This window comes from Schistocerca cancellata, chromosome 1 (assembly GCF_023864275.1).
Source record: "Schistocerca cancellata isolate TAMUIC-IGC-003103 chromosome 1, iqSchCanc2.1, whole genome shotgun sequence".
NCBI classification, from domain to species: Eukaryota; Metazoa; Arthropoda; class Insecta; order Orthoptera; family Acrididae; genus Schistocerca; species Schistocerca cancellata.
In genome coordinates this window covers 539,146,237-539,171,294 of record NC_064626.1, presented here as the reverse complement: position 1 = coordinate 539,171,294, position 25,058 = coordinate 539,146,237, and the positions used below count along the sequence as shown (strand labels likewise).

At 42.7% G+C, this 25,058-nt stretch overlaps 1 protein-coding gene across 1 annotated transcript in view; it reads right to left on the bottom strand.

The window, feature by feature from the left end:
• LOC126188895 (uncharacterized) overlaps nt 1–25,058 on the bottom strand; it is a 249,966-nt gene that overhangs the window by 141,701 nt on the left and 83,207 nt on the right. Inside the window, exon 9 of the mRNA XM_049930624.1 lies at nt 1,112–1,283. Within this exon, the coding sequence (XP_049786581.1) occupies nt 1,112–1,283 (172 nt within the window). The remainder of the gene's footprint in view (nt 1–1,111; nt 1,284–25,058) is intronic.

Genomic DNA, 25,058 nt, shown 5'->3' with positions numbered 1-25,058 from the left:
ATTGTTGTGGCGGCTTGATAATGTTGAACAGTTTGGGTGTGACATTGAGCACTCTGACTGGAGGAAACCAGCTCCAACACATGAAGTGTCAACAATAAAGTAATTTTAATTAGATTATAGTGAGTCTGACAGGCCTAGAAGGATGATTTTGTCACCACAAAAATTATAGTTAATTGGGATCAGGCATAGAAACTAAGTCAATAGCTAGCAAATGTGCTTTACGTTTTACCTCTCATTTTCCACTACCAATTCCATATTAAATAAATGAGGTTTTTTTGTTCATTTATTTCAGTGTTTACCAACACAAAACCACAAACATGTTTTTCAATGAAGCAATCCCTCACAACTACATTTTCATTGGCTGCACACAACACTTCCAGAGCATCTTTCTCCTCACTGACTTGAAATGTAACATGCATTAGAACAAACATTTTTAAATGATCGTTTTGCAAATGAAACACATTTTTCAGTCCTCTGATGACAATTTGTTTGTTATTTACCTATCACACAGGTAAATCTGTGTCCCTATTTGACCTCAAAATTAATCATTGAGGTTACTCTTCTACACTTCATTCCAGTTATTCTGTTGGTATATTGAAATTTTACATAAACACACAGCAACAACTTTTCACTTTCATGCTAATTATTGAAAATTTTCTGTATATGATTCTATTCACTACTCTACATTTATCATTTGCATATGTCATTTAAAATTGTTTCTAAATCTGAGCCACTATCTCCCATTAGATAATTTGAACAACATTATGTAGCCAATTTTCCTGGCCCAGTAAATCATTTACTGTCACTCTGAATTTATTGCAAAGTGAAGAGATAAACTGCCAAAAAAAGGTCAATCAGAAGAAAATGATGAGGATAAAGTGATATGTTTTCCTTACCATGAAGTAGGACTGACAAACTCTAAAATAGTGAAAAACATAAAATGTCAGTCCTTCGGAACAAATAGTTGCAACTGTCTGACAAACCAAGCTTAATTGATGTGACAGTCCCAATAATCAGTTTAAATCTTTGCTTTCTAATGTTTGTAGTTTCAGGTGATGACAGGAATCATGAAGCCTTCAGTTATTACTGAGTATCGAGAAACACTACAAACCAATGGTGGATTATCCAGAGGTTCAACAGCTTGAAGAAAGGATTGATAATTGAATCCCATGTCATCACTAAAGTACTGCAGTAAGCAAGTTTGCTGATCTCCAGGAACATCCAGTCCAGCCACTTGCAAGGCTTGTCGAAATTGTTCTGGACTAACATGACCACATCTGCGTCTGTAATAACAGCAGAAGAGAGTATTTAAGATACAGATTGCAAAGTTAAGGAAACTTGTAAGAAAATAAGTGAACAGTCTCATTAGAGTAGTGGTTCCCAACCTGGGAATTAATTTTTCTGGGGCTAAAAAACAAAAAGTGTTCAATTAAGATTTAGTAATGTCTCTTAAGCAGTCCTTTAAAATTAATATGTCTTATACCATTTCACTAGAAACCAATACACTGCAGATCATTACAACTGCAACACCATGAAGACAGCATCCAACAGACATAAAACCAGCAAAAAGCATAGTAATTGCTTGAATATGCAAATGATTACCATTTCATTGCAACTCGCAAAAAAGGTAGGAGTAACACGTCCACATTCCATATGACAGAAAAGATTGGGTACATGACTCATAAAGTCACACTTTTTTATGTATAAAATTGTGCTAGTAGGAGGAAAGTTTACCAACATGTTTGGGAAGCCAACAGCGGCTGAACGTAGAACTATCATGACTGTTGTTTCTTGTTACACCATATTGCTAATAACACTGTTTGGGATCCCACTGTTGTCATGTGAGTGTGTAGTCAATGAATTCTGGAGGCCATAGTGAATGCACGGCAGGATCTCAGTGAACTCTCAATGAAGAGAGCATGAGAGGACAGACATATTGTTCTTTCACACACTGTCACATGCCTAGATTCTGAAAATAGGCTTGTTTGCAGTGAGACAAGTATCCACACACACCATGCAACAATGTCTGCAATACCACAGACTGTCAGCACGGTGACAACTGTTGCCACTTCCCTTGACACTGCAGCAGAGAGGTGCATCAACAATAGTCTGTCTAATGATGGTACTGAACACAGGAGTGGCAGACAAGTCCCAGTTACGCATACATCATCATGATGGACATACCCATGTGTGGAGACTCTGAGAAGAACAAATATTACCAGATTACATTTGCCATAATCAAGCAGGTTCAGTACCAGGTGAGATGCTATGGAATGCCATTGGGTTTACACCACGATCACCTCTAATTTGCATAGCTGACATTTTGAACAGCAAGTGTAACATTTCTGACGTGTTAAGACCAGTGAGTGTGCCCTTGCTTTGAGGTCTCCTTTGCCAGGATAACACAAGACCACATGTGGACAGTGGAGTCCTGACTGACTTTCACAATGACCAGCGGGGTTAGAGCTGTTGTTGGTGCAAGAGGTGGCAGCTCTGTGCACTAAATTTCACATCTTGCATACCCCCAAATTACCTAAAAATTTAATCATGTATTCTTGATATTATACTGCATACTCACAAGTAAAATTTAGTTACTTGCTACACTTCCTGTATGTATATATTGATAATCTTCACTGTCTTTATTAATAACCTACACACATCCATTTAGATCTTCATCTCAGACATCTCTTGTCTGTTGGAATCTAGCAAAGAATTTCCTCAGTTCATCTTCAATCCATTCACCCATCTAATTATCCCACCCATCTCCAGGTCATTTTCATTATGATCATAATTATGTCTTTGATTCCAGTCTGAACCCAATCAATTTGTCTGCTTGTCTGTTCTAGTAATTCCTGTCATTCACCTCTCCAATGATCAATGAACAGCTCTCAGATTTTGAATAATCTCCATTACAGTCCACACTCAGTGGTGTTTGCAAAAATTGTTAATATGAATGGACTTTATATTTTAGAAACACTGGAAACTCTTTTTGATAACCAATGTGGTGTACTAAAAACATCCCAGATGTTTTCATCACTTGTCATCAGTAGTAAATTATATTAGCAACTATTTTCCTGATTTTTATCAACAAATAATTGTGTGAAGTCTATGACTATTATAATAAACAAAGGGATATTTTCAGACAGTGAAATTCCAACCAAAAAGCAATGTCTTGGATTTCACATCTCACTAGAAACTATAGAAAAATGTCTTGAGAACACCAGTTTAATTTACCACCACTTACATGTATGAAAATGGATGATCTGCTATGATAGCAATGAAAAGAAAAGTTAGGGACATAATGAAATTTCAGCTTAACCTACCATATGTATCACTCGACACCAAGACCAAAATAAAAAGGATTACTAAAAATAAGCAGTACCAATTGTCTCATTGAGTCATTATTTCTTGGTTTAATAAAAACCACAAAAATAGGTGAGTTTTATTTCTTTGCATATTAACTAATTGTAAGTATTATTGTCATTTGTCACTACAAAAAATGTGTTACTTTTTTTACAACTTGTTCATTTAAATGTACAATTTTCTTGAGGGTATCAACTCTCATCCATGAGTAATTGTCTCAGTAAGGTTGGGAACCACCACATTGGAGAAATAACACAATATTTATGTATAGCACAATCAATCAATAATGTTACTATATTTGGCACAATACTGTATTTGCATATTAGTTCAAACAATTAAGAATTCTTTGTCATGTACATGATTATATTTTATACTATATTTTTCCTGTCACTTTATGTACATGAAACAAAAATAAAATATTAAAAAACGGCAAATGAAAACCACCGGAGTGGAGGAGGGGGGTGGGAGTGGGGGGGGGAGGGGGGTAATTCAATATGAGTACATTTTACGGGAGAATGATTTCAAAAAATGCAGCATGACGACTCAAATACTAAAATTCTGCTCCTGGAACCTTCTTTTATTTTTTGTAGTACAAACTTATGTGAATAACTATAATACTTTTAGTTATTTTTTAGGATTACATATCTCAATTAGTAAAAACAGAACCCTTATAGAACCACTTTGTTGCCCCCGTTTGTTTGTCTGTCCATCCGACTGTTAAAAACCCTTTTTCTCTGGAACACGTACATGTATCAAGTTAAAATTTGTGTCCCTTCACAGTGTGAAACACTGAAGCCTCTAAGTCAATGCAATCAAAAGATACAACTATTTATCCCACATATTTTAATATTCGCAAACTCATTCGTGAAAACTGACAGGATACTTTCCGTTGGTCTAGAACCATGACACAAAGGTGATGGCACTTTGGGACATGCAGTATATTTGAAACCAGCCCATACGGATTTATATTTACATGCAAATAGCTGCCACCATCCTTCGGAGATGATGAGTGTCCTCAGAACTCTGGTACACAGAGCACACATCACTGCTGACAAGAGCAGTCTGGAGGGTGAGCTTTTCCACTTGAGAATGATTTTTGAAGCCAGTGGATATTCTCTACAGCAGATACATATGGCACTATGAATGAAACCAAGGAGTCAGCATAAGGAATGCAGAAGATGACACAGAAAGTTTTAAATCCATGATTTTTCTGCAATATGTGGGAAGCCTGTCATCAAAACTAGTACAGATCATCAGCAAACACAAAGTGAAAGTCATTTTTCATCCTTCACCAAAGACAGCAGCACTCCTGAGTTCTGTTAAAGGTGATTTGGTGCTTTGGAAGCCTGGGGTTTATAAGATCCTCTGTGAGTGTGGCCATTCAGACATTGGACAGATGACACGTACAGTCCATGAGAGATGAACAGAGCACTGCAGTTACACCTGGCTCTTACAACCTAAAAAATTGGTGGGGTCAGAACACTGTATTGACACTAGGCATTCTCGACTTAACCTTTCTGGGACTCAGTAGTGAAAGAAGCAATTGAAATTCGATTGATGATAAATTTAATTAATAGAGATAGCAGGCTCAGCTTGGACAAATCAGAGTATCCAGCACTTTCTGTAATAAACTCACCAAGACATCGCAGTGCTACACTGATATCACTGTGCCGATCAACTGTGTAGCCACGGATCTAATTTCATGAATATGTTGTACCTCTTTGCTGCCAATCAACGTCTCTGGCACCTTGTGTTTCTGTAACTGCATGCACAGTGGCTAGCATGTGAGTTTAAAAAGTGCTGGAGCGTTGGTCACCTCAGCTCACTCTGAAGATGGCTGGATGGTATACAGCCAAAATATCACAAGAACAAGTGAAATTTATGAGGCTGCACACCTGAAATTTTATGGAATGAAAAAGCCATCCTAATTCCAACACTGAACCCTGCCTCTCTCAGTTCATACCTACCACCCACCTCACCTAACCAACCTCTCGTCACCATCTCCTGGCCCCTCCCCAGTCACCTCCCCCCCCCCCCCCTCACACTGGTCACCTTCCAGGAATCAGGAGTTCCTTACCTCCAATTAGTCTCCATCACCCTTCCCCAAGTCCCTTCTAAGAACAGCAACCTTTCAGCAGAGGAAAGGACAGCCTTCCTAGCATCCCAAAACCCAAAACCTCTGGTAAGTTCTGATGATATCTTCATGATCTGGACTCAGGACCAACAGAACCTATCCTCATTCCTTCACAACTTAAACACCTTCTCTCCCAGCTGCTTCACCTTGTCCTCCCCAAACCAGCATGCCATCTTCCTAGATGTTTACCTCCTTCTCTCTAATGGCTCCATCCACACCTCTGACCACAAAATTGCTCCCATACAGCCTTTTGACCCAGGAAACGCACATCTGCTGTGACAAGAAGTCCCTTTTTCAGTAAGTTGAAGGTCTCACCAAAGCCTTAACAGAGTGGCACTATTCCAAGACCTAGTCCATAAACAGGTTTCCTGTGCCATTCCCCAAACACATCCCACTCTTCCGATCACATTTAAGAGCCAGCTGCAAAAGACTATCCCTGTCATCACCCAGTACCACCTCAAAACAAGAACAACTGAACCACATCCTTCATTAGGGTTTGATTATCTATTGTCATACCCTGAAGTGCGGGACATCCTACCCAAGATCCTTCCCAGAACTCCTAAAGAGGTGCTCCATCATCCAGCCAACCTCACTACATTCTAGTCCATCCCTTTGCCACTCCCAATCCCAACCTCTTGCCACAGGGATCATACCCCCATAGAAGACCCATGTGCAAGACCTGTGCAATCCAGCCACCCAACATTTCCTATCCTCGTCCTGTTACAGGCTTATCTTACTCCATCATAGGTCAGGCCAACTTGAAAGCAGCCATGCTCTACACCAGCTCTGCTGCAATCATTGACTACCAACCAACCATCCAACAAAATGAATGCCCACCACCAAACTGGGGCCAGGAGCAAAGCAGACCACCCTGTTGCACGATATGCAGCTGAACATAACATGCTTGATTTCAATGGTTGCTTCACAACCCAGGCCATCTGGATCCTTCCCTCCACTACCATTTTTTTTATCCTTATAACATGTTCTCCGCTCCCAAAATTATCCTGTGTTCTACCTAAGGTAACCTACGGCCCAACACCCTCCACCCAATAGTTTCCACCCCCTCATCCTATCACTTCCACACTTTTCATATTCCATCACCCTCTTTGTGTGTCACCCTCTGCAAATGTAATGGCCCAGCCTTTCTCCTTCCCTACTCCTTTCGTTTTCTGTTCCCCACTCTTTCCCCCACACCCCACCTCCCGACACTACACCTGACAGTCTCTACTCCGTGCATGCCCCACAAGACAGCTCTCTTCTCTCCCCTCACCTACGATGTGGAATCCAAAATTTTTGGGACTGGTGCTGCCATCTGGAGAGTAGGAGTAGTAGATCTTTGCACTGCTAGGTGGCGAGAGCTGCATATCTGATGAGTCAGCGTGCGGAGTGGCATTCAGCTGGGAGGACATGTTGCGTGTCCATAGTGATTTCCTTATGGATGGGTGGAGAGGGTTTTAAGGGTGCACAACGGCGAGGTCTTCAGTGCCCACTCAGTAACAGATTGAGACGGGTGTCAAGAAAAGAATCAGAACTATGAGATAAAACAGGACGTAAAACAAAGCAAAAAAACTTGGAAAAATATGTGCCTACCCACACCGAAGCGTGGGACAAAGCATGCCGTCAGCAGTAAAACATGGACAATCCAGGAAGAAAGTGGTAGAGGGAGCTAAAGCAATACAGCAGATGGTAGTGGCTGGCTGACCGCAAGGAAAAAGGGAGGAACCAGCCACTGTGCAATACACTAAAACCTCCAGCCTGAAAGTTTAGGCCAGAGTCCAGACACATCACAAAACTTTAAAACCCTAGACACACACGTCTCATCATTAGCTAAAACACAGGGCAGTTCCCCATCAACTTGTGCTTCTGCCCTGGCATCACGGTATAAAATGCAGTCTGTTAAAATGTGCCGGACAGAGATGTGCACACCACAAGCATCACAAAACGGGAGATCCTCCCGCCATAATAGAAAGCTATGTGTGAGAGAACAGTGCCCAATCCAAAGACGTGTGAGGGTCACTTCTTCCCACCTGAGCACCTGGCAGTAGGTATGCCACGGCCGAGTTGTTGACTTCACCAACTGCAGTTTATTGGCCGTCACCACCAGCCATTCTTCCTCCCACAACTCCATGCACTTCTTGTGGAGTGCAGAAATGACAGACTGCAAGGGAACAGGAGACTGGACCACATCCTGCTCTCTGCAGGCCTCCTTGGCAGCCCGATCGGCCTTTTCATTGCCCCATATTCCTACAAGACCAGGCACCCAGCAGAAGGACACCTTCTTACCCCGCCATTGGAGCCAGTACAGTTAGTCATATATCAGCTGGACCATCTCCTCAGTTGGGTACAGATTCTGCAATGATTGTAAGGCACTAAGAGAATCAGAGCGGAGGAGAAATCGATTGCCCCGAACATGATTCATCCGCTCCAGGGCCTTCAGGATCACATGGAGCTCTGCTGCGAAAACAGTATATTCTTCAGGGAGGCGAATCCGGGTAACATGATCAGGGAACACTACAGAACAACCAAGGAAATTCTCCTGTTTGGAGCCATCAGTGTAAACGATGGTAAAACTGTGATGCACATCTAAACTGTTAAAAAACTGAGATTGGAATGTAAAATCTGGTGTACTATCTTTCTTAAAATTAGTCAATTCTAAAATAAGTTTGGGTCTCTGGAGGAGCCTAGGTGGAAATCTGCCCAACCACGATGGGAAACATGAAGACCAGCCATATCCATCGCAGAGAGGCAATCCTGTGCGCGAATCCCATAGGGCCGCGTTGTTCGTTGCTGGTTATGAAATAGCTGTGCCAGAGGAAGCTGAGCAATGGTATGGTATGCAGGTGTGTATGGTGTGGACAAAGTTTTATATGCCTGGCGCACAGTAAGTAGCCGCCGCAGCATATGAAGTGGCGGTTCACCAGCCTCTGCACAGAGGCTTGGTAGGGGGCTAGTTCTGAATGCCCCAGTGGCCAACCAAAGCCCTTCATGGTGCACAACATCCAACATCTTTAAGTAAGAAGGCCTTGTAGACCCATACACAGTGCACCCATAATTGAGCCAAGATTGCACAAATGCCCTGTAAAACTGGAGCAGACAAGTCCTGTCGGCTCTCCATGTATTGTGGCTAAGACATTTTAAAATACTTAAAGCCTTAAGCGACCATCGTTTCAGGTCTTTAAGATGTGGTAACCACGTAAGCTTCGAGTCAAAAATGAGTCCCAAAAATCTCACCGTGTCTTTAAAAGCGAGGACAGTATCCCTTATCCTCAACTCAGAAAAGGTTAAAATCGACCGAGTACGGTGAAAAAGAACGCACACGGACTTCTCAGTGGAAAACTTAAAACCACTCTTCTGAGCCCAGTCATCCAAACGTCTAAGAGTAAGTTGCAACTGACACGTTGTTGTCACAAGGCTTGAAGAAGAGCAAAACAAAGAGAAATCATCTACAAACAAGGAACACTGGACAGGACTTTTCACTATGGAGGTAATGCTATTAATAGCAATGGCAAAGACAGTCACACTTAAAACACTACCCTGATGGACACTGTTCTCCTGCTCAAAGCAGTCAGACAGGGCGTCACCAATCCGGTATCTAAAACATCGTGGCGAGAGGAAAAACTGAATAAAAAGAGGAAGACAACCACGAAAACCCCATTCGTGAAGCTGCTCCAGGATGAGACACCTCCAAGTGGTATTGTACGCCTTCTTGATGTCAAAAAATACACCTAGAAGGTGATGACAGCATAGGAAAGCTTGATGTATAGTCGCCTCCAGGATGGCAAGGTTATCGAAGGTGGAACGAAGCCTCCTGAACCCGCACTGAAAGTGACTAAGGAGTTGCTGGGATTCTAACATCCAGACAAGGAGGCGGTTGACCATCCGCTCCAAGGTCTTTCCCATGCAACTAGTGAGGGCAACACTAGGGTAGCTACTTGGGCTCATGTGGTCTTTCCCAGCTTTTAAAAAAGGAATTAAAACTGCCTCATGCCACGAGTGCCAAAAGTGACCTGACACCCAAATGGCATTAAAACGTGCGCGGAGGATTTCTTTGCTGCGCCTTGTGAGGTGCCATAGCATACTGTAATGGATCCTGTCGTGACCGGAGGATGTGTCACGAGCTGCAGACAATGCAGAATCCAGCTCCCACTTAGAAAATGGGCAGTTGTAAACTTCATGAGAGGTGGACTGGAAGTCTAGACTACACCTCTCAACAACCGCTCTATAGCGCTGGAAACCTGGATCCTGACTGGTTGTTGCAGTAACCATGGCAAAATACATTGCTATAGTCTGGGAAATGTCTTGCGGATCTGGGTGGAGACTGCCGTTAGTCATTACAGAAGCCATGGGGCACCTCGCTACTCTCCCAGAAATTCTCCTGATGGTCTCCTACACAATGGAACTTTTGGTGGAGCGATTAATGGTGTTCAGGAACTGTTGCCATGACCTCTTGTTGCTGTCTCAAATAATGCAGCAATATTTTGCCCTCGCCACCCTAAAGGCTGCAAGATTCTCAGCAGTCAGCCGACACTGGAACTGACACAGAGCCGCACACCTGCTTCTGATTGCAGAGCGGCATTCAGCACTCCACCAAGGGACAGGTTGCCTCTTCCGGTGGCCTGTGGACTGTGAAATGGATGCTTCAGCAACATGGTGGACCATTTTGGTAATATGATCCACCCATGCCTCAACATTCGCACAGTGTTCAAACTGGGCCAACTGGCTATAAAATGTCCAGTCGGTCCCACTGAGCACCCATCTTGATGGTCTCCTTTCGGGGCCCATGGCATCTGGCAGGTGAATCCAGATTGGGAAGTGATCACTGCTGTGCAAGTCAGCGACCACTTCCCATTGAGCACTGGCATCAAAAGCTGGAGAGCAAAGTGAGAGATCAATGGCAGAGAATGACCCAGTCGCTGTGCAGAAGTGAGTGCTCTGTCCTCCATTGAGCAAGTAGGCACAGGATGACAGGAGAAGCCTCTCAATTGCTCTACCCCTGGGACAGGTAATTGCAGAGCCCCAAAGCACATTGTGGGCATTAAAATTACCGCAAATAATGAATGGCTGGGGGAGCTGTGTAAGACAGTTGGTGAGGGCCACTTCATCAAGTGCATCATGTGGGGGCAAATAAAGTGAACATACAGTCAATGGATGACACACGTGCACGGACACAGTGATGGCCTGTAAAGTCATCGTAAGCGAGAGAGGCGAGGAGTGTTAGTCCGTCCTGACAAAAATACCTACGCCTCCTCTAGCTCTCTCTCCACGCAGGTTGTCTATTTTGTGGAGTGTATAACCTCACATCTCAGGGGAGTATGATGGATGGAAATAAGTCTCCTGGAGACACAGATACAGTGGTCTACTTTCTCCACATGCATCCTGAACCCCTACAAGTTCCACTGAAGTATGGGAGCGATCTATGACGGGGGTAGCACTTTCATCCTGTCTCTCCGACTGGGTGTGGAGACTGCAGCAGGTGTATGGGCAGGCGTGGGGCAAGATGATTGCCCCACACATATGTTGTACATCATCAGCTCTGGCAAAGAGTCAGATGAAGACTCACATAAAATGACATCTGCATGGTTAGACGGTTTACCACGTGATTTGACCCATTGTTGCTGCTGTATAGAAGCTTTCTGCGGTTTGGTGGGCTTTGAGGGAGCCGACGTGGGTGTGGTAATGGCCGTACTGGGCTTCAGAACAGCCTCAGCTGTTGGAGGCGCCAGGGTCTGGCCCAAGTTCACCACTGTACCTTTGTCTGCCGTTCGAGTAGGGGCTACAGGCTCTGAAACAATGGCTGTGTTGCAAGTGCACTGACATCTGCAGGTGTTAGTGCCAACACTCACCACCTCTGTCTGCATAGAGGCATCGGCTTTTGGAGTACGCTTCTGAACCATGGATGCAAAAGACACAGCAAATGTGGGAGGGTGCATCGACTTGTTGATCTTTTTGGCCTCACCATAGGGGATATGTTTGGTTGTTTTTATTTCCTGGACTTTGCGTTCCTCCAAAAATATTCAGCAATCCCTGCTCCATACAGGGTGGTTCCCAGAGCAATTGATACATTTGGCTGGAGATGAGCAATCAACTCCTTCATGAGCAGCCTTACTGCAGTCACCACAAGTCACTTCACCATTACACCATAAGGTGGTATGCCCAAAACACTGGCATTTAAAACAGTGCATTGGGGTCAGGAAATAAGGCCTCACCACTAAGGCGAAGGAAGCCAGCTTTAACATTTTCAGGAAGTTTCGTGCTATTAAACGTCAGAATAAAGGAGTCGGATTTGACAAGATTGCCATCAACCTTCTTCATGATATGTTGTACATCAATGATACCTTCCGGAGCCCACTCATGTTGCAGTTCTTCCCTGGGAATGTCAACTAGGTCCCAGTATGTCACAACACCTTTGCTATAATTCAAGGTGCTGTACATTTCAGTGTCTGCAGCATACTCCTCAAGGCATTTTGCGGATTGGACGTTAGTTGCTTGCTGTGAAGTGGAAGTTTCCACTAGCAAGATCCCATTACGCAAGCGCTTCAATGATTTTAAGGAGTCACAGATTCCCTCCAAACCCTTTTGTATATAGAAGGGCAAAACCTTCTCGAAACTATCCTCCTTCCATTTGACAATGAGAAACACGTTCTGATTACCAGAATGCATTGTGTTACCAAAGACTTTACTTGTCAAAGAAGTACTGGAGTCAGTGGGACTGACTGCACAAGCCCTCTTGAGAGACTGGGTGTTAGAACCTTCCAGCGGCCCACCCTTTCACTGGGAGGAGGAAAAGAGACTTTCAAAGGATCCATCTCAGTTCCACGAGCAGCTAGGGAACTAGAAGTCCATCTAGACAGAGCCCCGCATGCCTAGGTAAGACTTATACAACTCAGGTGCGCCAGGTACCCCAGAGGTTGCCTGCTAACGACTGTTCCACCTCAACAGCCATGCATCTCATCAGCGCACAGGACACTTTGAGATTGAGGGTTTGTTTATAGAGGTTAATTCCATCCTCATGATCCGGGTGGTCAAGCCAAGATCCCCATTCCCTGAGACACACAATGTTCCACCACCGTGTTGCACGGTGCTCGCTGAAGTATGTCCAGAGGTTATGATGACAGGGAACTGACAGTGCTTACCAGTCCCCAGCTCAGGAACCCCGGGGTCGCCAAGCCCGAACCCGGCACCTGAATGCTGAGCCCCTGGGGGTAGTGATTTCCTTAATACTCTGTGTCTGATGTGTGGTGATTTTATGATGGTCCGCGAACAAAACAGCGCGCGAGTATCACATTTTGTGCAAATCTCGGGAAAAGTGCAAAAGGAGACCCTTGCAATGATTCAACAAGTGTTCAGGGCACAGAGCATGAGCCGTACGCATGTGTTTGAGTGGCATGCTTGGTTCAGGGCCGGCCATACAGACGTCGAAGATTATGCTCACACTGGAAGGCCCGTTAGCCGCACAGTGCCAGACATTGTTGCCAAACTTCAACAACTGGTTCATGCGGATCGACATCTAACCATTCAAGACCTTGCGGATGAAGTGGGTATTGGTTATGGGACATGTCAACGAATGTTGACTGAAGAATTGGGCATGCATCGTGTTGCCGCAAAATTTGTGCCAAGGATCTTGACTGCTAAACAGAAAGCACAGCATGTTGAAGTGTGCATGGACCTTTGTCAGACAGTATCTGATGATCTGACCTTCTTGTCACGGGTTATCACCAGCGACAAGAGCTGGATTTACAGTTATGACCCAGAGACAAAGCAACAATCGTCCCAGTGGAAGAGCCTGGGCTCTCCAAGACCCAAAAAAGCAAGACAGGTGAAGAACAAAGTGAAGGGCATGATCATCATTTTCTGTGGTACCAAGGGAATTGTCCACAAAGAACTCATGCCACGCAACCAAACAGGGAATTCTGTGTACTACTGTGATGTTTTGTGATGGCTCCATGAAAATGTGCCTGAACTTTGGCATCAAGGGAACTGGCTGCTGCATCACGACAATGCGCCCTGTCACACATCCTTGCTCACCAGGACCTTTCTGGCAGAAAACAACACAGTGGTTGTACCCCACCCACTGTACTCACCAGATTTGGCACCTTGCAACTTCGCCCTATTCCCAAAACTGAAACTCAAGTTGAAAGGCCATGGTTTGACTCTCTAGAGAAGATTCAAGAAGCATCGCTGGCAGTGATAAACACCCCCAAAGAAAAGGACTTCCAGAAAACGTTTGACCAGTGGCAGAAGCGCTGGGACCAGTGTGTACGTGCTGATGGGAACTACTTCGAGGGTGATGGTGATTATTAGTCCAGAGATAAGGTTTTCAACAGATGGCAGCACCAGTCCCAAAAATTTTGGATAGCACCTCATATACCCTGCCCTATCCCTCCCCCTTCCCCACCCCAGTCCAGATTGCTTTTCACATGACAGTCGCATTCCAGTTGGAGCTGCTGGTGATACCAGATATGTGTGCACGAGATGTGCTCAATTGTGTGAATGCATGTGTGTTTTATTTGCTGAAGAAGGCTTTGGCTGAAAGTTACGATGTATAACAGTCTTTTCATTGTCCCTTTGTGCAAGCCAGACTCAATAGATCATCTTTACAGTAATAAGACTCTATCCTTCTCCTATTATTGTTGATATTCCAACCTGGAGTGTCTGTTGTTTGTACATAACATTAGTTACTCAAAATATCTAATTTCTTATTTAAATAGTGATTATTAAACTATATCATTCACTGTGTAATTTCTCAATTAGTGATGATAATATTATTAGTTACTCACCTGGAAACATTTTATCTTTAAAATAAGTCATGATTTACTATAGATGCAAACCATTTGATGGTGAAATTTCCTGAGAGCAACTAGTTGTTTATTTCTAAATTGGTACAGTTTATTTGAAAGACTTCATTCTCCTCTTTCCAACAAATATCTTATTTTTTCCAACAACTTTATATTTCAAAAACTATTCATAATTAAAATGTTCATGTTCTATAGTGTTCCAATTTAAGTTCTGATTATTTTCAAAATTTAGTATCACAATTTTGCAGCCACGATTTTTCTGATTCCAAAAATGCCCACCTTTCATCAAAGTAACTTGTTACTTCAAATATTCAGATAAGAAAATTTCACTTTTTCCTGATTTTACTAGCAAACACTGGGCAACCCCTTTTTGTCAACAGTGCTCTCCCACAAAATAGCACCACTACCTAGTCAATTTCCTAATTATACAGCTATTGGTTAAATAAACTTACTTCACTATCTATTGTGTCTTTGCCTCTTGATTTTTCTGTTTTTATATTATTACTTGTATTTTTATTGTAATTATTGGTCCTGCTGTCTACAAAGCAGCTTGTGCAGAAAACATTGGACAAGTCAAGTTATAAGTAAACAACTGAAAGTCATTTCTAGGCATACTTATTTAAGGTTACAATAATACACTTTATACATAAGTATTTATATAACACACTTCATAAATTTGAATATTCTTCAATGGAGTAAAAGCTGTGAAGCTGTAAATATGACTTTAGAGATTTTCCAAAGGCTTAACCTCAGTAATACCTTTTATGTTTTCAGGAAGTTTGTTATAAAGCTTAACTCCCATGTGAAGAGCTGTGCTGATTTTGGTTATATGTAAGACTCTGTTCCGTCTGGTAAAGTGATTTTTTTTTTATTTATTTATTTATTGTTCCGTGGGACCAAATTAAAGAGAAGTCTCCATGGTCATGGAACGAGTCAATACATGAAATTATAACACAATATTAGAAACAGATAAAATGAAATATAAAAAAAAAACATATTCAGGTGACAAATCGTAAGTTCAAATGAAGAAAATCAACAATGTAACACTGGAATTTGCTTAATTTTTTAGCTCTTCCAGGAGCTCCTCGACAGAATAGAAGGAGTGAGCCGTGAGGAAACTCTTCAGTTTAGACTTAAAAGAGTTTGGGCTACTGCTAAGATTTTTGAGTTCTTGTGGTAGCTTATTGAAAATGGATGCAGCAGAATACTGCACTCCTTTCTGCACAAGAGTCAAGGAAGTGCATTCTACATGCAGATTTGATTTCTGCCTAGTATTAACTGAGTGAAAGCTGCTAACTCTTGGGAATAGGCTAATATTGCTAACAACAAACGACATTAAAGTAGATATATACTGTGAGGGCAATGTCAGAATTCCCAGATTTTTGAATAGGGGTCAACAAGAGGTTCTCAAACTTACACCACATATAGCTCGAACAGCCCGTTTTTGAGCCAAAAATACCCTTTTTGAATCAGAAGAATTACCCCAAAAAATAATACCATACGACATAAGCGTATGAAAATATGCGAAGTAGACTACTTTTCGTGTTGAAGTGTCACTTATTTCAGGTACTGTTCTAATGGTAAATAAAGCAGCATTTAGCTTCTGAACAAGATCCTGGACATGGGCTTTCCACAACAGCTTACTGTCTATCCGAACGCCTAGGAATTTGAACTGTTCTGTCTCGCTTATAATATGCCCATTCTGTCTGATCAAAATATCGGTTCTTGTTGAATTGTGAGTTAGAAACTGTAAAAACTGAGTCTTACTGTGATTTAGCATCAAATTATTTTCCACAAGTCATGAACTTATTTCATGAACTACATTACTTGTTACTGTTTCAATATTACACACAAGATCCTTCACTATCCAGCTGGTGTCATCAGCAAACAGAAATATTTTTGAATCACCTGTAATACTAGAAGGCATATCATTTATATAAATAAGAAACAGCAGTGGCCCCAGCACCGACCCTTGGGGAACGCCCCACTTAACAGTGCCCCATTGGGACTGAACATCACTACCACTCTCAATATTGCGGAGAATTACCCTCTGCTTTCTGTTCTTAAAGTAAGAGGCGAACCAATTGTAAGCTACTCCCCTTACTCCATAATGGTCCAACTTCTGCAGTAATATTTTGTGGTCAACACAGTCAAAAACCTTCGTTAAATCAAAGAAAACACCTAGCATTCGCAACCTTTTATTTAATCTGTCCAAAACCTCACAGAGAAAAGAGAATATAGCATTTTCAGTTGTTAAACCATTTCTAAAACCAAACTGAACATTTGACAGCAAATTATGTGAATTTAAATGCTCCAGTAACCTTGTATATACAACCTTCTCGATAACTTTAGCAAACACCGATGGCATAGAAATAGGTCTAAAATTGTCAACATTAGCAATGTCTCCTTTTTTATAAAGTGGCTTCACCACCGAGTACTTTAACCCACCACTCCTAAAGGAAAAGTTACAGATATGGCTGAGAACTGGGCTAACATACATAGAACAATACTTCAGTATTCTGCTAGATACCCCGTCATATCCATGAGAGTTCTTGGTCTTTAGTGATTTAATTATTAACTCAATCTCCCTCTTGTCAGTGTCATGGAGGAGCATTTCAGGTAACAGTCTCGGAACACTTTTTTCTAAGAGCGCTATATGATTCCCTGTTGGGACTAGGTTTCTATTTAGTTCACCTGCTATATTCAGAAAGTGATTATTAAATACTGTACATATATATGACTTATCAGTAACACGGACATTCCCACTATGCACTGATTCTATATCCTCGACCTGTCTCTGCAGACGAGCAACTTCCTTTACGACTGACCATATGGTTTTAATTTTATCCTGAGACTTAGCTACTCTATCTGCATACCACATACTTTTTGCCTTCCTAATAACATTTTTAAGCACCTTACAATGCTGTTTGTAATGGGCTGCTGCATTTAGATTTTGACTGTTTCTAACGTTTTGATATAATTGCCACTTTGTTCTACAAGATATTCTTATCCCTCTAGTCAGCCACCCAGGCTGCCTGTTTGTGCTAGTACCCTGTTTTAAACGTTCTAACGGAAAGCAACTTTCAAAGAGCATGAGAAAAGTCTTGAGAAAAGCATTATATTTATCGTCTACTGTATCAGCGCTATAAACATCTTGCCACTCTTGTTCCTTTATAAGGTTTACAAAGGTCTCTACAGCAACTGGATCAGCTTTCCTGAACAGCTGATGACTATATTTAACACGTGTTGCAGCATAAAAATCTTTTAAAGTTAAAATTTGTGCATCATGATCTGAAAGGCCATTCACCTTTTTGCTAACAGAATGCCCTTCTAGTAATGAGGAATGAACAAAAATGTTGTCTATGGTTGTTCTACTGTTCTCTTGCACTCTCGTTGGAAAGAATACGGTTTGCATAAGATTATATGAATTAAAGAGGTCTACCAGCATCCTCTTCCTTGCACAATCACTTATAAAATTAATATTGAAGTCACCACATATAACTAACTTTTTGTATTTCCTATAAAGTGAACCAAGAACCTCCTCTAGCTTTAGCAAAAATGTTGTGAAATCAGAGTCTGGGGATCTATAAATAACAACAGTTACAAGTTTAGCTCCGTTAAATTTAACCACACCTGCACAACATTCAAACACCTTTTCAGAGCAGTACTTTGAAACATCAATTGACTCAAATGCGATGCCGTTTTTCACATACATGGCTACTCCCCCACACCGCAAATAGCTCCTCGAAAAGCAGCCAGCCAACCTGTATCCTGGTAAAGGAAGCCTCTGAATTATCCCCTAATTTAAGAAGTGTTCAGATATACCAATAATTTCAGAGTCAACATCTATAAGCAGTTCACTAACTTTATCTCTAAAAACTTGTATATTTTGGTGAAATATACTAATTCCCTCATTACTCGGATACCTAAGCTTTGTCAAAAGTGATTCCCTTGTTAGAGAGACTTCCCTTAAGCAGGAATACCTATCAGCTGACTTCAATCTAAAAAAGGTGCAGCTCTAACACCCACTACTGCAGGAATTTTCCCATGAGTGATCCCACCAACCCCACATATGCTGTCACCTATAAGCTTTGCCAACCTCCCCTTCCCATACCTGTTGAGGTGCAGGCCGTGTCTAGTGAAACCCGTCCTGCTGATAGACTCCACCGACACCACTGAAATGTGACCCATGCTTTCTGTCATCAGCGCACCCCAAGTCTCATGTTATTACGCCTGACGGCTGTATTAAGATGAGGCTGATCGTGACGCTGAAACAGTTCCACGAAATGCACATTCGCGTTGCCAGTCTGAGTGGCTATCTTTTCCAGGTCACCATCTATGTTATACTCCCCATCCCTATCAATACTATTACCAGCCCCACCCACACTCACTACCTGATCCTCTTTAGTAAAATCCCTACATAACCCTCCTATGTTAACAGTCACCTGAGCCAACCCTGCATTAGGCTTCACAATGTTAGTGACCTGGTACTCACTCCCCAGCACTTCCTGCAACTGCTGGCCTACACCTCTGCCATGAGAACTACCTAACAGCAGAACCTTCTTCTTGCTCTTCGACTTTGCAACTGTTCTAGGCACAGTAACTACTGAGGTCTGCTGCATACTTCCTACATCTACAGCTACTAGAGATTCCTCTCCACTAGACTCTGACAGTTGGTCATATCTATTGTAAACACCAATAGTAAAACTATCTGAAAATCTTCTTCTCCTAGCAGATCTCTTGCCAACAGCCAGCTCCCATTCCCCACCCCCCTTCTCCCTCCTCATCCTATCTAGCTCCTCCTGTGCGTTTTTCAACTGCCCCTGAAGGGCACAGATCTTACGCTCCTGCTCCTCTATCAACTTACTCTTGCTACATAACCTGCAGTTCCAGGAGAGGATCTCACCAGAATGCCCACTGGCTTCCCCACTGCATTCCCCCCAGAAAGAGAATCAAACGTCTAATGACACAGTAACGAAGCTGAAAACAGTTCCCAAAAGGTTCTTCTGAAATTATTTCACCAGAAAACTTCAAGAACACCGGTTGAAGACTACTAAAGTTCCTAAATAAACAACTATACACAAACAATTAATTAGTACTTAGCTTTCGATGCGCCGCTACAGCTGCAACTGGTCAGCGCGGAATGTAAACACAGGCAAGAGGTTAAGTTGCTCGATACGAAACACTCACAAATATCAGGTCACAACACAAGAAAGGCAGAGGTGAATGAAGAAACCACTAATACGTCACTTATATAGTAAATATCATGTACATTACAGTTTCTTTACAGTCTGCAGTCTTTATGTATTACATTTGTTTTAAAGAATAAAAGGGTTTCCATAATTTATACACATTGTAATAAAGGAATTCCAGATTTCTTAAACAAAGGTTTACAAGAGTCTCTAGGCTTGCACACAAACAAGATTGTGGTGGCCCTTTTTGTAGTTTAAAAGTGCTCTTAGCTCTTTTAGTGTTTCCCAAAAAGTGACCCAATATCTAAGACAAGAACAAAAGTAGGCACAATATGCATTCATTAATGTTTTCTCACTACAGCATGATTTTAGTGAGCAAAGAAGGTAACATGTTTTGTTCAGTTTTGCACTGAGATATTCAATATGCTTATTCTATTTTATGTTGCTCTACAGCCAAAGCCCTAAGAATTTGGTTTTGGTACTGTTACCAACTAGCTCATTACTGATAGAAACTGATGGAATAAACATGTCATTGTCGGGAGCACTATGGAATTTTAGTGCAATGGCTTTTTAACTGCTTATTATAAGCTGATTATTCTGAGCCCAGCTGTTGAGTTGTTTTGTGTACATGGATACTGACTGCTGTAACTGTTCATTGCTGTCTCCTTTTAGTAGATTTGTGGTGTCATCTGCAAATATGATTGTTTTATGTGCATCAGCATTTAAATTTAGATCATTTACGTACAGAAGGAACTGATCCATGGGGTATACCGCATTTAGTTTGTTTACAGTCAGATAAGTGTTCGCATACAATTTTTAGTTTGATATTTATGTGCTTGTGCACCCTGTCTGCTTACAATTAGTCAGGAAGGAACTGATCCAGTTGCTGGACAGACCTCGAATACCATATCTTACAAGCTTTGATAGCAGACTTTCATGCTCGACCATGTCAAAAGCTTTTGACAGGTCAATAAATCGTCCTACTGATTCCTGTTTTTTGTCCATAATGTTTAGGATGGAAATGATGCACTCACAAATAGCAGTTGTCATTGACCTCTTATTTCTGAATGTAATTACGATGGGTCTGTAGTTATTTACATCACCTTTCTCACCTTTTTTACATACTGGAATATATTTTGATGTTTTCAAACAATGGAAAATCCAGGATGGAATGTAACAATATTGGAAAGTTGTTGCTCACCGTATAGCGGAGATAGCGAGTCGCAAATGCCACAACAAAAAGATTCACAAAATTATAACTTTCAGCCATTAAGGTCCTTGTCAGCAACAGACACACATACACTCACGCACACGCACACACACACTCATGCAAATGCAACTTGCACAAACGTCTGCAGTCTCAGGCAACTGAAACCACACTGCGAGCAGCAGCAACAGTGTGTGATGGGAGTGGCAACTGGGGGGATAAGGAGGAGACTGGGGCGGGGACGGGAAAGAAATTGAAATAATTGGTGTGGTGGTGAAATGACAGCTATGTAGTGCTGGAATGGGAGCAGGGAGGGAGCTGGATGGGTGAGGACAGTGGCTAACAAAGGTTGAGGACTGGAGAGTTATGGAATGTAGGATGTATCGCAGAGAAACTTCCCACCTGAGCAATGCAGAAAAGCTGGTGTTGGTGGGAAGGATCCATATGACACAGGCTGTGAAGCAGTCATTGAAATGAGAGATATCATGTTTGGCAGTGTGTTCAGCAACACGGTGGTCCACTTGTTTCTTGGCCACTGTTTGTCGGTGGTCATTCATGCGGACAGACAGCTTGTCAGTTGTCATGCCTACATAGAATGCAGCACAGTGATTGCAGCTTGGCTTGTAAAACATATGACTGGTTTCACAGGTAGCCCTGAACTTGATAGGATAGGCGATGTTAGTGACCGGACAGGAGTAGGTGGTGATAGGAAGATGTACAGGACAGGTCTTGCATCTAGGTCTATTACAGGGGCTTGACCATGAGGTAAGGGATTGGGAGCAAGGGTTGTGTAAGGATGGACGCGTATGTTGTGTAGGTTTGGTGGACAATGGAATACCGCTGTGGGAGGGGTGAGAAGGAAAGTGGGCAGGATATTTCTAATTTCAGGGCATGACGAGAGGTAGTCGAGACCCTGGCAGAGAATGTAATTCAGTTGCTCCAGTCCTGGATGGTACTGAGTTACAAGGGGAATGTTCCTCTGTGGCTTGACTGTGGGACTTTGGAAGGTGGTGGGAGACTGGAAAGATAAGGCACGGCATATTTGTTTTTGTACAAGGTTGGAAGGATAGTTACAGTAAGTGAAGGCTTCAGTGAGACCCTCAGTATATTCCGAAATGGACTGCTCATCACTGCAGATGCGATGACCATGAGTGGCTAGGCTGTACAAAAGGGACTTTGTGGTATCGAATGTGTGGCAGCTGTTGAAGTGTAGGTATTTCTTGTTATTAGTAGGTTTGATATGGATGGAGGTATTGATGTAGCCATCTCTGAGCTGGAGGTCAACATCTAGGAAGGTGGATTGTTGGGTTGAGTAGGACCAGGTGAAGCAAATGGGAGAGAAGTTGTTGGGGTTCTGGAGGAATGTGGAAAGGGTGTCCTCACCTTCGATTCAGACAGCAAAGATACTGTCAATGAATCTGAACTAAGTGAGGGGTTTAGGATTCTCAGTTTTTAGGACTCCTCTAGATGGCCCATGAATAGGTTGGCATAGGATGGTGCCATGCAAGTGCCCATAGCCATACCCCGTACCCCGGATTGTTTGTAGTAATGCCTTCAAAGGAAAAGTAATTGTGGATGAGGATATAGTTGGTCATGGTGACTAGGAAGGAGATTGCTGGTTTGGAATCCATAGTGTGTTTGGAAAGGTAGTGTTCAATAGCAGTAAGGCCATGGGCATTAGGAATGTTAGTGTACAGGGAGGTGGCATCAATAGTGACGAGCAGGGCACTGTGTGTTAAGGGGACAGGAGCTGTGGAGAGTCTGTGGAGGAAATGGTTGTTATCTTTTATATAGAAGGGTAGGTTCCGGGTAATAGGTTGAAGGGGTTGGTCAATGAGAGCAGAGATTCTCTCAGGCACAAGAGGGGGGGGGGGGGGGGGGGGGTGGGGATAGTAACCGGCCACAATGGGCCGTCCTGGTTGGTTGGGTTTATGGACTTTAGGAAGTTTGTAAAAGGTAGGATGTGGGGAGTGGTAGGGGTAAGAAGAGAGATGGACTCTGGGGAGAGGTTTTAGGATGGGCCTAAGGATTTGAGTAGTGACTGGAGATCCTGCTGGACTACTGGAATGGGGTCACTGTGGCAACGTCTGTAGGTGGAAGTATCTGACAGCTGATGAAGTCTTTCCGCCAGATAATCCTTGCAGTTCAAAACAGTGGTGGTGGAGCCTTTGTCCGCAGGTAGGATTATAAGGTTGTGATCAGTTTTTAGATAGTGGACTGCAGTTCTTTCTGCAGATGTAAGGTTAGTTTGCATGTTGAGGGATTTGGGAAATTATGGCGAGGCAAAGTTCAAGGTTAAGAAATTCTGGAAAGTTAACAGGGGATGGTTAGGGGACATTGGGGGTGGACCACGGTTGGATAGAAGACTCAACTGAGTAAGGAAAGGCTCAGTATTGGTCTTTGGTTGGGTCTGATTGGTCAGGTTGGTGGCAAAAACATGGTCTGATTAGTCGGGTTGGTGGCAAAAACGTGTTTCCGCTGAAAGGACTGGGAGAAGGAGAGAAGGTCTTTAACAAGTCCTGCATGATTGAATTTGGGAATGGGGCAAAAGGTGAGGCCTTTGGAAAGGACTGATATTTCTGTCGGACTATGGCTTCAAGGTTCATGACTGTTCCGGGTCTGTTTAGGTTCTGGATTCTATGTGGTGGTGGGAGGGAGTTTTGGAGGGTGGGGTAAGTGTAGTAGGTCTATGAGAAAGAGTTTGTCAGCTATGAGGTGATGTGGGGGAGGTTTGGAGGTTGTTGTAGTGGTGGTGGACACTGGTACTCCGAAGTGAGAGTAGGAAGTTAGCAGGATGGACAGCTTTTTGAGGTGGCATTATGCATGTTGCTCAAATTCCTGCAGGGCAAGAGTTTGAATGTGTGTTATGGGTTCCAGGAACTGGGGATTACATAGCAGGAGAATTTTGCGGATGGAGAGAAGACAACAAACTGTGACCAAGAAACAGGTGGACCACCCTGTTGATGAACACACTGCCAAACATGATATCCCTCATTTCAATGACTGCTTCACAGCCTGTGCCATACAGATCTTTCCCACCAACACCAGCTTTTCTGAATTGCTCAGGTGCGAACTTTCCCTGCAATACATCTTACATTCCTGTAACCCTTCTGTCCCCAACCTTCATTAGTCACTGTCCTCACACATCCAGCCCCCATCCTTTTCCCGTTCCAGCACTACACAGCTGTCTTTTCACACCCACACCCAATCCTTCAATTTCTTTTTATTCTCTCCTTTCCGCTACTCCCCCCCCCCCCCCTCACCCCATGCCACCTCTCCTACCCTCCATCTCTGCAGCACTTCACTGTCTGACACCCCCAACATACTATCCCTTCCCATCCCCACCCCAGCCTACTCCTTACCCCCACCCTGCTCGCAGTGTGGTTTCAGTTGCCTGAGACTGCAGACATGTGTACGAGTTCCATTTCCATGAGTATGTGCATGTGCATGAGTGTGTGCATGTGCATGAGGGTATGTGTGTCTATTGTTGACAAAGGCCTTAATGGCCGAAAGCTATAATTGTGTTCATCTTTTTGTTGTGCCATTTGCAACACAGTATCTCTGCTACATGGCATGACTATCACCCAGTAATCAGTCAGGATGAATAGGCATAGGTAGAGGCAGAGGGTGTATATACACTACACACAATATGCTGTTGCAGAGCATGCTGTACAATGTGACAGTCATGACCTCAGTGCCTGTTTCACCATACACGCCATCCGGATTCTTTCCCCAGACACTAGTTTCTCAGAACTCCAAAGGTGTGAACTAGCACTATAACATGTCCTTGGTTTTTGCCACCCACCTGGCCTTAATTTATATTAATTCTTCCTGTCTCAGCATTTATTCACAGTAACTACTCTTTTCTTCACTCTGTTTTAGTGTCCTACATTTTCATTTTCTGACTTGTCTATTTTTCGGCATTCCTCCTCCCACCTCTGTTACATACAGTGCACTTAGCTTTTCACTCTTATTAACTCAATCATGATGTTTTAGTAGTAATCTCTGTCTTGCATATTACTCTGTCTTCCACCTTTAAGCTCTCACGTTTTCAAACCTCATCTGGTGCAGTCCCCAACACTCAGTCTTTCTTTCTCATCTCATCCAGTAAGTCTCCCCTGACATGAGGTTCTGGGTGACTTTTTTAAACTGTACTACTTTCCTTAAACCTGTCCAGTCCTTTCCCTTCACAGCTCTTACTTTCCCTTCAACTCTTCTGCCAGAAGAAGGAGCCACTTGTAAAAGTTAAATCTTTTGTGTGTGCGTTTCCCTGCCTCTGCTTGATGAGTACATTTTTTATTTATTCATTTATATTACATTATCAATAATTGATTATTTTTGTTGTTATATTTCACAAAAGATAGTTT